At 35.4% G+C, this 14,346-nt stretch overlaps 1 protein-coding gene across 3 annotated transcripts in view; it reads left to right on the forward strand.

The window, feature by feature from the left end:
* The window catches only part of DNAH12 (dynein axonemal heavy chain 12), a 213,721-nt gene that overhangs the window by 99,585 nt on the left and 99,790 nt on the right, over positions 1-14,346 (forward strand). For all 3 annotated transcript variants that reach the window (XM_070574868.1, XM_070574869.1, XM_070574870.1), the window contains 6 exons: positions 381-490; positions 3,438-3,621; positions 3,755-3,895; positions 6,793-6,876; positions 7,458-7,646; positions 12,755-12,874. In XM_070574868.1, coding sequence (XP_070430969.1) covers positions 381-490; positions 3,438-3,621; positions 3,755-3,895; positions 6,793-6,876; positions 7,458-7,646; positions 12,755-12,874 — 828 coding nt within the window. The remainder of the gene's footprint in view (positions 1-380; positions 491-3,437; positions 3,622-3,754; positions 3,896-6,792; positions 6,877-7,457; positions 7,647-12,754; positions 12,875-14,346) is intronic.

Below are 14,346 nucleotides of genomic sequence, written 5' to 3' on the forward strand. Positions count from 1 at the left end.
TGTGATTTTTTTAGCCTCTTTGTTTATTTCCACTTACTGCAGTGTGAAGGATTGTTTAGCATATCGTTCTATATCTTAACCAAAAGTGAAATTCTGCAAAACACTATTAAAAGGAGTGTTTTTTTCATGCAGCTTATACCCAATACTATGATGCTATGATTGTTAATAACTTATAATAAGGAATACTAATATTTTAAAGTATTTTAATTCTATTTGTTCCTCTTGTTAATTAAATAAATAAAGCTTTAAGAAATAATTTATCAATATAAGAAGATACAATTTTCTTATTTCTAAATGAAAAGTCTGCATTTATAAGGCATGTATGACATGGTTTATAATATCATTTTGTAGAAATGCATTCTATTTTTCTTTTATTTTAGGAATTTTTGGAATGTGCTCATGAAGCCTGCAAAGCACATAATCTTCAGCCTGTTAAATTTTTTATTGAAAAAATGATTCAGACATATGAAATGATGATTGTTAGACATGGGTAAGATTATAGATTATCATTGTCTGCCATAGTTAGATGTTATTTTTTATTAAACCATTAAAACAACTAAAATATGTGACCCAAAAGACTCAGCAAACTTTGTATGCTGAATAGGCTAGGGAGCAAACACTCCCCACACCCGAATTCCAATCCCAGTGGCTTAAAAACAAAGGTTTATTTCTCTCTCATGCTACAGATCTAACAAGGATTGGTAAAGAGTACTCATTCAATGATGTAGCACTAATTACCATCACAATTTGCCCTTTTGGTCATCAGATATTTTATTCACTCTCCTTCATGCACGTAAAATGCACTCTTCCCTTCCCAGGGAGACAACCTAAAAGTTCTGGTCAATCAATGAACAGACTCAAAGTCTAGAATCTCTGGGTGATGCATGATAGTTTCTGTGTCAGATTTGGAAGTTGTTCCTCTTGATCCTATAAACTAGAAAAACAAGTTATCTGCCCTCCACACATACAGTATTGTATTAGTGGGTTTACCAGAACAGAATTATCAGAGCTAATCTCCCACTCAGAAATTGAAGAATAGGAGACACAGCTAACACTGGTCGGTAGCAATACTGAAACCCAGCAGGGAATGTAGGGAGGGTCCCAATTCCAGAAAGAGATTGACTGTGAAGCTAATGGAGTTTAAATTTCAGGATCTGTCACTTGTAGGGGCCCCTCCAAGGAGTTATAATCATTTTGTACACAAAATTTATTGTATAGTGTGTCATTAAAGTGGCGGTGAACATTTCATAATTACATGAAATGCACTCATAATTACATTTTTTTTTTTCCCTTGGAAAGCCTCCCCCACCAATTGTATAAACTTAAAGCCACATAAAACCTGGATCCATTTATGCTTTATTTTGCTCCCTGGGAGGGGCTTTCCAATTAACTGTTCTCCATGGACCTTGGTTCAACCTCCTGAGAGGTCTTTCCATTTTCTTTCCTGGTCACACATGGAGTAGACAATAGAGAAAATGTCTTCAAGAGCTGAGAAATGTTTTTAGCCTGCTTCCTACCTAAAGAAAGTTGAGGTCTCAAAGGTCATGATTTTTTTTTTTTTTCCTTTTTCTCCCCAAAGCCCCCCGGTACATAGTTGTGTATTCTTCGTTGTGGGTTCTTCTAGTTGTGGCATGTGGGACGCTGCCTCAGCGTGGTCTGATGAGCAGTGCCATGTCCGCGCCCAGGATTCAAACTGACAAAACACTGGGCCGCCTGCAGCAGAGCGCACGAACTTAACCACTCGGCCACGGGGCCAGCCCCTCAAAGGTCATGATTTTTTTAAAGGCAGAATTTTTTTTTAAAAATCTTCGTATAATGTAAAATTTCAACATATACAAAAATAGAGAATAGTACAATCAACCCTCATGCATCCCATACCTGAGGATGATTTTTAAGTCTTAAACATTCACATGTATTTTAGCCTAAACATGTGGTTTCTTTGTCAGTAAACTCTCTCAAAAACTTAATAAGCTTCTTATCTATTTGGTTTCAGGCAGCTCCGTGCGCCAGTAGCCAAAACTACATCCTTATTATGTCATAGCTTTCTGTATTTCCATGTAGTATCCTTAAACTATCAGGCTTAATTGAGAGGCCGCACCCTTCATCTCTTTTCCCTGAATTATGTTATCCTTCTGAAATGATTACTAGGAACCATATTAATCTTTCGTAGGTTTTTGTAAAGTGAAACAGTGTCCCTTGATTTGATCCTTGATGCTAGGCTGAGTAGATGTTTGTTGTTCAAAGGTTTTTTCAATTCATCTTTCACAAATTGGAGATGAGAATAAGTTGCCTCGTTCAATCATGCAAATTCATGAATTTCTGGACTCCCTCTATTCTCTTTCATTCCAGCTTGAAACTCGCCATTTTTTTCTGGGCTCATTTCTTTCTTGTAGTTCCTTGTTAAATGCAGCCATCAGGTGCCATTATATACTAATAATATTCTGTTCACTCTCCTTTTCCCCTAAAACTACAATTTCATTAGGTATATTATCTATCTTCCAGGTTATCTCAAGGGATAAGTTTACCAAATGTTTCATCATTGTGTAACATTAATTGCTAATCTTTTAGCCTCTGATAACAATTAATTTGCCACCCATGACCTGGCCTTTAAGCCAATGCCATATATTTTCATCTTTTTTATTATATCAAGAATACCTTCCGCCTTCTACATACAAATTTGTGTCAGTAAGGATGGGCTAGGTTATTTTGTTGAGGCAATCAGCACTCAAATCTTAGTGACTTAAAAATGAAGGTTTATTTCTCATTCATGCTGTGTCCATTATAGATTAACAGCAAGGTTCTGCTCATCTTCATTACTCAGGGTCCCAGTCTGTTGGGGCAGCCACCATCTCAGCATTATGGGTCACAGCTGTGCTAGAGGGAAAAGAGAGAGCTCAGTAAGGTCCCTCCCTGGCAATTATCTATTCCCTCATAGAAGTAACACCCCTCATTTCCACTTATTACTCATTAGTCACCTAGTATTTCCATGAGAGGGAGAGGAATCCTACTATGTGCCAGGAGAGAGGAGATTCAGAAGTATTTGGCAAAGAGCACTAATAATTACTCTTGCAAGTGAAGACTTAGGGAAAGGGAATCCTTCCCACTCCTCTCCTTAGAAGGCCCCAAGTTATTTTTTTAATTTTATTTTAAGAGTATACAATTGTTAAGTTTTCATTTTCATTTGGAGATTTTTTATTATATTCTCTTTTATAGATAATGGTATTAATGTAGAGAATTTGATTTAGAGATCAATCAGTTCAGAAGTTAAATATATTTTCCTTGTGTATGAGAAAAATCCATATAATTTCAAAAATTACATGTAGTAACCATATAATTTATCATAGGGTAAAATTTTAAATACTAGTATGTAGGCAAATAATTTAATTTACAATTATTTTTTAGGATCTTATTGTACAATTATTTCTTTTCCTTCATAGTTTTATGTTAGTAGGAGAGCCTTTTGCTGCTAAGACAAAAGTTCTGCATATGCTGGCTGATACTCTAACTCTAATGAATGAACGTGGCTATGGAGAGGAAGAAAAGGTCATTTATAGGACTGTAAACCCCAAATCCATTACTATGGGCCAACTTTTTGGACAGTTTGACCCAGTGTCTCATGAGGTAATCCAAAGTGTAAACATTCTCAAGTCTTATTGACAATGCATATTAAACCAAGAAATTTGAAATGTTTTCTTATTATCACTTTATAGTTTTGTAAAGGAAGCTTTCCAACTCTTCCTTTTTTCCTCCTCAGTGGACTGATGGTATTGTGGCTAATACTTTTAGAGAATTTGCCTTATCAGAAACACCTGACCGGAAATGGGTTGTATTTGATGGTCCCATTGACACTTTGTGGATAGAGAGCATGAACACAGTATTGGATGATAATAAAAAGGTAAACCATGATGATTAAAAGCAAAACAGATGCACAATAGGAATATACCTAACACTACTGGATCATAAACTTAAAAAATGGTTAATATGGTAAATTTAATGTTATATGTTTTTTACCAAAATTTACAAAAGCAAAGCAGGGCCAGCCCCAGTGGCCTAGTGGTTAAGTTCAACAGCCCAGGTTGGGTTCCTGGGCTCAGACCTACACCACTTGTCTGTCAACGGCGGTGTTCTGGCAGTGGCTCACCTACAAAAAGAGGAAGATTGGCAGCAGACGTTAGCTCAGGGTAATCTTCCTCAGCAAAAAGAAAAAAAATCAGATAGAGACATGCTTAAGCAATTTTGTGTTCAACAATTAATTGACTATGACAATAAAGGCTGCAGCAAGTTGAATAAAGTTTATAAATTATCTTTTCAATGAAAACTATGCTGTCATAAATCTTTACTTAATTTTTTTATAGAATGAAAATATGTTGTATTAAAATTACTGTCTTGGGGCCAGCCCATTCGTGCAGCGGTTAAGTTTGCACGTTCCACTTCTTGGTGGCCCGGGGTTCGCCAGTTCGGATCCCGGGTGCGGACATGGCACTGCTTGGCAAAAGCTATGCTGTGGTAGGCGTCCCACTTATAAAGTAGAGGAAGATGGGCATGGCTGTTAGCTCAGGGCCAATCTTCCTCAGCAAAAAGAGGAGGAGGAGAGGAGTTAAGTGACTCCAGTCTTATGGCTTCTTACAAAACTTTGAGTTAAGATTTTAGGAGAAAATAAAAGGGCTTCATTCCTTTTTGAAGACATTGAATGCTTCAGTGCTTATATGTAGAACATTGCCTTAGAAGCTGTGAGATATACAAAAAAACTAGAAAATGGAAGTCTTCTAGTATTTATTTTAATTGAGAGGTAACATACATAGAGTATAAAATATGCACTAAGTTTAGATTTAGATTTTTTTTTACGTATGGGTATACTGACATAACCATCACCTAAAGATGTGTAAAATTTCTTGCACCCTACAAACTTCACTCCTGTCCCTTCCCGACTGATATACCCTCCCCCAGGAGAATCACTATTCTAACTTCTGCTGTGATAAATTAACTTTGCTGGTTCTTGAATTTCATGTAAATGGAAACCTACTCTTTAGTATTTTCCTTCTCTTCATCAGTATATTATCTGTGATATTCATGTTGTTGTAGTTCCATTTTATTGATTGATTTATTCTTTTTATATCTGTATTAGTATTCTGCTGTATGAATATATCGCAATTTATTTTCATACTTACGTGAAATAACTACACTACTAAATAAGCAAATTAATTTAATTAGCATTCAAACATATCCTCCCGTACTTTATAATAGATGGGTAGTCATTTTTTCATATTCTTTCTTTCATTTATTCAGTCATATTGATTGAGCTAAGGGGGGAAATTAAACAGACAAGAAGTAGTGATGATTCAGAAGAGAGGGGTTAATCAGTAGAGTCAAGTCTAAGGATTCAGAGCCAGGTGAAAGGATCGTCTCCTACTGGAGGAAAGGGAAGCAGGAGAGGATAGGGATAGATACAGGCAAATCTATGGATTTGATGGTGGAAATCTGAAGGGAAATCCTTCTGATGATTTATTTTTTCTTTGTGAAGTGTTAGGCCCTGGTTCTTTGCACACTTGAGGGAAAAGGGGAAGATTTAAATTAGCCGTTATTTAAATTTTATTTAATTAATTTATTAATTTTATTTTGTTAGCTAAAATTAAATATAAATAGCCACACATGACTACTGGCTAGCATATTGGAAGTTCCAGCTCTAGACCATTCATTTATTTTACAGATAAGAAACAGATTCAGAAATGTTAAATGTAACATTGTTGACATACAACTACATAGGGGCAAGACTGGGATGAGAGTGATGATTGTAGAAGCAGAGAAGAAACACTGAAAAATAAATGAAGAGGAAGAATTTAAAAGACTTAGTAATGAAATTAATTTGGAATATCAATAACTAATAATAATTATTAAAATTATTAAAAGTTAACGATAATTCCAAAGGTAGAAGTCAAGGAGATTGAGAAGATAGGATGGCTTTAATAATAATGGATAAGAAAGGAATTTGGTGGAAAGGGAGCAGTTGATAAATTCAGTTTTTTACATATTTGAGCAAAGAGGAACGTTTTAGATTAAAAGAAATCAAGGGGAGATAGCAAACATAATACATGGTCTTTGATTGGATTTTGGTTTGAATAAATCAGTTGAAAAGACATTTCTGGTACAACTGAGGAAATTTGTGTATTGGCTGAGCATTTGATGATATTAAGGAATTATTGATAATTTCGTTAGATGTGATAATGTTATTGTGGTTATATGGAAAAGTCCTTATTTTTCAGAGATGGATATTGACATATTTGGATGTGAAGTGCCATGATATGTGTAATGCTCTTTAAAAATGCTTAAAAAAAGATGAAGCAAACATGGCAAAATGTTAACATTGGTTAAATCTAGGAGATGGGTATTGAGTGTTCATACTATTCTCTATTTTCTATTTTCTTTAATAAAAAGGTCTTCTGACAGCTATATAAAATCAGAAGTATTTCATTTAATTTTATTGATAAAAAGAACTGAGATTTGGGTAGGGTTTTACAGTTTTTGCAGTATGTCATGTAGTTCCCCTCCCCCCTAACTCTATGAGAGAGAAATTATCTCTGTTTATAGATGAAGAGGCTGAGACTCAGGATGTTAAGTGTTTGCTTACCTAGTAAGTAATTGACAGAGCTAATCTAGAATTACAATTTTCTGGCTTCCATTCTAATACTTATTCATTATATCACAGGATATACATTATCTGATAAATAGAATAAAATTTTATCTGAGAAGTTTGAGATTTTTTAAGATAAACATTTGAAAAATAATTGCCTTTAGCTTTGCCTTATGAGTGGGGAAATCATTCAAATGTCTCCTCAAATGAGCCTCATCTTTGAAGCAATGGACCTTTCCCAGGCTTCGGTAAGTTCATAATTTAATATGAGTAGTTTGTTTATTTGTTCATTTATTCATTCTTTCATTTAATCAATAACTATTTTTTGTTGGGTGTCAGAAGATGACTTAGGCACTAGAAATACAAAGATGAATAAGGCAGTGTATGCTTATTTAGGGAAGATGAGAAGTGTGCTGATAAATAATCCCAGTATAGAGCTACATGTTAAGTGCCCTAAGAATATGGGGGGGGCGGTGAGCCTCCTCCATATATACAACAGGTGAATACAAGAGGGGAATGGGTAGAGGAGGACCATGGAAAATGTTTAAGTGTTTGATCTGGTTTTGAGGGATAACACTTCTCCAGGGAGATTGGTTGGGGCCAGGCGTTTCAAATCATGGCAAGATGGTATGTAAAGACCTGAAGCCATGACATGTCCAGGGAACTGTAACTGCAAATAGTTTCATCTAATGTGTGTGAGGCTGTAGAGGAAGACAGGAGCCAGATCATGAGGGGCCTTATAAGTCATGCAAAGAAGTAGTTAATAGCTTCCAGGTACTACTGGTATAAAAGCAACATTAGAAAAAGAAAACTTGTCTATTTTTTCTAGCCCGCCACCGTAAGCCGCTGTGGTATGATTTATTTGGAACCTTCACAGTTAGGATGGGAACCGCTTATGTCTTCATGGTTGAACTCACTGAAGGGACCGCTACAAGAACCAGATCATCAAGCTCTTCTGAAAGCACTTTTTCACTGGTTAATACCGCCCACTTTGAGGGTTCGTAAGAAAAAATGCAAGGTAACACCGTAATTTTCTGACTCACTCAAGTTTCTTTAGTTTCCCGTTCAAGTTTATGAAGTGTGAAGTCACAATGGTAGAATAAATAACTAAAATCAGTTTCACCTTAGACATTTAGTATCCACTTTTTAAAATTTGAAATATTTGTTGTGACAATCAGTGATTTACATGCAGTTGTAAGAAATAGTAGAAAGATCTCATGTACACTTCACCCCGTTTCCCCCAATGGTAACATTTGGAAGACCATATTATAATAGCACAAGAAGGATATTGACATTGATGCTATCGACTAATCTTATTCAAATTCCCTTAGTTTTGTTTGCACTCAGGTATATGTGTGTGTGTGTGTGTGTGTGTGTATGTGTGTATGTATGTTTATCCCTCTAGGTTGTTGTTTTTTTTTCTTCTGCTTTTTCTCCCCAGTACATAGTTGTATATTCTAGCTGTGGGTCTTTCTAGTTGTGGTGCGTGGGCCACCGCCCCAGTGCGGCCTGATGAGCAGTGCCATGTCCGTGCCCAGGATCGGAACCAGTGAAACCCTGGGCTGCCCAAGCGGAACGCATGAATCCAACCACTTGGCCTTGGGGCCGGCCCCTGGGTTTTATTTTTTTAATTTTTTAAAGTAAAAATTTTGCAACAACATGGACAAATAAAAATATTTGAAGTGTACAACATGATGATTTGATATACATATACATAGTGAAATGATTACTATAGTCAAGGTAATTAACATGTCATCTCCTCAAATAGTTACTGTATTTGTGTGTGTGTGAGAGAGCACCTGAAATCTACTCTCCTAGCAAATTTCCAGTACTGATACAGTATTATTAACTGTAGTCATCATGCTGTACATTAGATCTCTAGACTTACTCATCCTACATAACTGCAACTTTATACCCTTTGCCTAATGTCTCCCAATTTCCCTGACCTCCCCACGCCTGGTAACCACTGTTTTATTCTCTGGTTTTATGTGTTCAACTTTTAGTTTCTCCACATAAGTGAGATCATGCAGTTTCTCCATTCGATGTCTGGCTTATTTCACTTATGATAATGTCTTCAAGGTTCATCCATGTTGTTCCAAATGGCAGGATTTCCTTCTTTTATAGGGCTGAATAATATTCCATTGTATACATATACTACAATTTCTTTATCCATTCATCCATCAGTGGAAACTTTGTTTTCATATCTTGGCTATTGTGAATAATGCTGCAATGAACATGGGACCACAGATATCTCTTTGAGGTACTGATTTCATTTCTTTTGGGTATATACCCAGAAAAGGGATTGCTGTATCATATGGTCGTTCTATTTTTAGTTCTTTGAGGATTCTCCATTCTGTTTTCAATAATGGCTGTACCAATTTATGTTCCCACCGACAGTGCAAAGGGTTCTCTTTTCTCCGCATCCTCACCAAGACTTGTCATCTTTTATCTTTTTGACAATAGCCATCCTAACAGATGTGAGGTGATCTCTTACTATGGTGTTGATTTGCATCTCCCTCACGATTAGTGATGTTGAATGCTTTTTCATATACCTGTTGGCTGTTTTTATGTTTTCTCTGGAAAAAAATGTCTATTCAGGTCCTTTGCCTATTTTTAAATTGGGTTGTTTGTTTTACTGCTATTTGGTTGTATGAGTTCCTTGTATATTTTGGATATTAACCCCTTATCAGATATATGGTTTGTAAATATTTTCTCAATCCATAGGTTGCCTTTTCATTTTGTTGATTGTTTCCTTTGCTGTATAGAAGCTTTTAGTTTGATGAAGTCCCACCTGTTTATTTTTGCTTTTGTTGCCTGAGCTTTTGGTGTCATATCCAAAAAATCATTGTCAAGGCCAATGTCAAGGAGGTTTTTCCCTATATTTTCTTCCAGGAGTTTTATGATTTCAGATTTTACGTTTAATTCATTTTGAGTTGATTTTTGTGTGTGGTGTAAGATAAGGATCCAATTTCATTCTTTTACATGTAGATACTCAATTTTCCCATCATTTATTGAAGAGACTATCCTTTCCCCATTGTGTGTTCTTGTTGAAGATCAGTTGACTGTATATGCTTGGGTTTATTTCTGGGCATTCCATTCTGTTCCATTGGTTTATATGTTTGTTTTTATGCCAGTACGCTACTGTTTTGATTCCTAGAGCTTTGTAATGTAATTTGAAATCAGGAAGTGTGATGCCTTCAACTCTGTTCTTTCTCAAGATTATATGCCATTGGAATTTTTGTAAGGATTGCATTGAATCTGTAGATCACTTTGGGTAGTACGCACATTTTAACAATGTTAATTTTTTCAGTTCATGAACGTGGGATAATCTTTCCATTTATTTGTGTCTTCTTCAATTTTTTTCATTAATATTTTATAGTTTTCAATGTATAGATCTTTCACTTCTTTAGTTAAATTTATTCCTAAGTATTTTATTCTTTTTGATGCTATCGTAAATGGGATTGTTTTCTTGATTTCCTTTTCAGATGGATCATTGTATAAACAAATGCAAGTAATTTTCATATTTTGGTTTTATATCCAGCAACTTTACTGAATTCGTTTATTAGTTCTAACAGGGTTTTTTTGTTTTTTGTTTTGCATGAGGTCTTTAGGGTTTTCTATATATAGGATCATGTTATCTGCAAACAGAGATAATTTTACTCTTCCTTTCTGATTTGGATGCCTTATATTTCTTTTTCTTGTCTGATTGCTCTTGTTAGTACTTGTTGAAGAGAAGTGGTGAGATTGGGCATCCTTGCCTTGTAACCAGATCTTAGAGGAAAAGCTTTCAGTTTTTCCCCACTGATTATTATTTTAGCTGTGGGCTTTTCATAAATGGCCTCTATTGTATTGAGGAGATTTCCTTTCATATCTATTTTATTGAGAGTTTTTGTCATGAATGAGTGTTGAACAGAAAATGCTTTTTCTGAATCTATTGAGATGATCGTGAGGTTTTTATCTTTCATTCTGTTAATGTGGTGTATCACATTGATTGATTTGCATATGTTAAACCAACTTTGCTTCTCAGGAATAAATCCCACTTGGTGTGATGTATAGTCTTTTTGATGTATTGTTGAATTCAGTTTGCTAGTGTTCATTGAGGATTTTTGCATCTATATTCATCAGAGATATTGGCCTGTAGTTTTCTTTTCTTCTGGTGTCTTTGTCTGGTGTTGGTATTAAGGTGATGCTGGCTTCATAAAAATGAGTTTAGAAGTATTCCCTCTACTTCTATTTTTTGGAAGAGTTTAAGAAGGATTGGTATTAATTCTTCTTTGAATGTTTGGTAGAATTCAGCCATGTAGTCATCTGGTCCTGGTCTTTTCTTTGTTGGGAAGTTTTTGATTACTACTTCAATCTCCTTATTTCTTATTGGTCTATTTAGGCTTTCTGTTTCTTGTTGATTCAGTCTTGGTAGGTTATCTGTTTCTAGGAATTTATCCATTTCTTCTAGGTTCTAGGTCTGATTAGTTTGCATGTAATTGTTCATGATGGTCCTTATGATTCTTTTTATTTCTGAGTCATCCATTGTAATGTCTTCTCTTTCATTTATGATTTTATTTGTTTGAGTCTTCTCTCTTTTTTTCTTAATCTATCTAAGGTTTATTGATTTTATTTATCTTTTCAAAACACCAACTCCTAGTTTTGTCAACTTTTTCTATTCTCTATTTGATTTATTTCTGCTCTGCTCTTTATTATTTCCTTCCTTATGCTAACTTTGGGTTTAGTTTTTTCTTTTTTTTAGAGGTGTAAAGTTAGGTTGTTCACTTGAGATCTTTCTTCTTTTTTAATGTAAACGTTTATTGCTATAAATTTCCTCAAAGTACTGCTTTTAATGCATCTCATAAGTTTTGGTGTATTGTCTTGCCATTTTCATCTCAAGATAGTTTTTGATTTTCATTCTGAATTCTTGTTTGATCTAGAGGTTGTTCAAGAGTGTGTTATTTAGTTTCCATGTATCTGTGAATTTTCCTGGTTTCTTGCTGTTATTGATAACTAGTTTCATTCTGTTGTGATTGGAAAAGATATTTGATATAATTTCTATTGTAAATTTGTTGACTTGTTTTGTGACCTAACATGTGATCTATCCTGGAGAATGTTCCATGTGAGCTTGAGAAGAATGTGTATTCTTCCGCTGTTAGGTGGAAAGCTTTGTGTATGTCTGTTAGGTCCGTTTGGTCTATAGTATTGTTCAAACCACTGTTTCTACATCCTGCTATCAGGATGAAGATTCCAAAACAAAAATTCATTCCATTTATTCCCCTACTTAAAACCCTCCATTGGAACCCTATTTCTCTTAGCATGAGATCCTTAATGCAGATGATAAATCCTTTCAGTATCTGACCCTTGTCTACTTTGCAAGCCTTATTTCTTGCCATTCCTCTTTCACACCCTATTTTCATATCCTACAGAATCCCCTTGATACTCTGTGTCCACTTACATCTCCATTTCTGTGTATATGCACTTTCCCCTGCCTTGAGCATCCTTCCCTTCTGCACCTGGCTAACTCATTTTCCTTCCAAATTCAGTTCAGCTCTTACTTCATCTGGGAAGCCTTCCTTGACTTATTTCTTTCCTGTTTCCCTCCTTGTCCTGCTCCCTAGGTCTGTACTAATTGTTTATCCCAAATACTTTAGTAGCCTCCCCTCACCCTGGGACTTCCTCTATTGTGTTATCATTATACCATATTATTTTTGTCTATTTAATTTCAATATCACTCCTTTTCAGAGATCATGTGGTTTTTTTCCCATATCTCCTAGCTTGGTATATAGGTACAGTATGTTTTTCATAAATGTTTGTTGACTAAATAATTGAATGAATGGCTGTTAGAGACTTCATTTCTGCTATCCTGAAAACATTATTTATTCTCTTACAGTAGCTAGTTTTCATTTCTCAGAGATTTTAGAATAAGAATATATTATCTATAATTGTGTGATATAGCATGCTAAACTAAAATATTTGAGAGATGTTTTTATCAAGCCTGTGATTTAAATCCTTTAAATGTCATAAAGACCTTATGGAAACCATGTATGCTTTTATCAGTTTTTTAAATGAAATATTTATCTTTTTGTATTCTCCAAATAAGATGAAAGTAAAGAAAAAAGTATCATCCTTTTTACTTTGCAGGAACTGATTCCTACAAGTGATAGCAATGTGGTTGTATCTCTCACACGCCTCTTTGAAGTATTACTCTGTAACGTGGTAGAAAATGACCCTACAAGCAAGCACATTCGTGTTTGGATTATGGTTGGTTTTATACTTTATGTGGTTTATTAATTATAGAATCAAATATGCCCTTGGCCGATGATACTTGTATCGAGAAAGACATTCTAGGATCCAGAGCTGTTTTTTGGTGAGCACCAAAAGAATAGTTGAAGGTGTTAAAGTTGCCCTGACTTGGTATTCTGATTTAAAAAAATACTTCAGAGAAAGTACAGTATATCAGAATGAAGCAAAACTATCGTATTATTTATGAAAGAATAATTTGATAAACACTTACTAAGGTGACTTGATATTAATCCAGTACGGACTTTAGGTGAATTGACTTTGTCTTAATGTTAAGCAAGAATGTAGACTGCAACAAGCGGGCTACAAAAGACCAGGAGCAGGCAGCCACCAGCTGGGTGGAGCGTCACGGGCAGAATCCATAAAGCACATGGGTAGGGAGGAGTCAGTGGTCCAGTTTAGCTAACGTCTGGAGGTCAAGAAAGGCCAGAGAACATGGCTATAAGGGAACCAAAGGAAAAGAGTGTTTTATTCTCTTCCCTGGTCTATGCTACTTTCCATCCACCACCTTATTCCTGAGTGCCTCGATCTCCTCTACTCACTTCTGCTCTGTGGTAATAGCAGTTCCCTCCCATTGTTTTCCCTTCACCTTTTTGCCACAGAAAGTCTTCTACCTCAGACATCTCACATTCCAGGGTTCCCTGCTAACCATAATCTCTCCATTTTCTCCTCCCTTTTTGCCTTTATTTTCCTTCACTTTGGAAGAAATTGAACAGACATGTTTGAAGTATAATTTATTTGTATCCTTTTTCCTCCCTAAGTTTAGAACTGTCTTTCACAGAACTAGTTTTTAATATTTTTCCATACCTATCAGTGTTACCTTGTTATAAAATAAAAACATCCTAGGAATAGTTCACCTCTATAACTTTCACGTTGTGTACTTTCTGAAAATTTTCATTCTGTTGGTAAACCTAAACTCCTCTGAAATTTTTAACAGTTCAGAATCACTTTTAGCGACTCATGTAGATTGATACCTGCTTGAAAATTTCCTCTCTTCAAATATATTTGATATGTTTTTTTAACTCGATAAGGCATGTACCTAGAGCAAAATTCATAAGGCAACAGTAGATTTGCCCTCCATACCAGTTCCCCAGCCACCCTCACGGCCACCACTACTACCAGTGCCTTGTGTAGCCTGCTAGAGGCATTTGATGCGTACTCTCTTTTATTCGTAAACATTTTTTACACATTTTAACATACTATGCATCCTGATTTGCATCTTTTCTCACAGTATACCTTGGAGATCGTTCCGTATCAGTACTTATAGAGTTATCTTCTTTTTTAACAGCTACATGTATTCCAGTGTACGTAGCATAATCCAATTAAGCAGACCCCTATTGGAGAACAGTTGGGTTGCTTCTGATCTTTTGTGATCACAAACAGTGCTGTAGTGAATATTCTTACACATATATCATTTTAACAGATGAGGATAC

This window comes from Equus przewalskii, chromosome 15 (assembly GCF_037783145.1).
Source record: "Equus przewalskii isolate Varuska chromosome 15, EquPr2, whole genome shotgun sequence".
NCBI classification, from domain to species: Eukaryota; Metazoa; Chordata; class Mammalia; order Perissodactyla; family Equidae; genus Equus; species Equus przewalskii.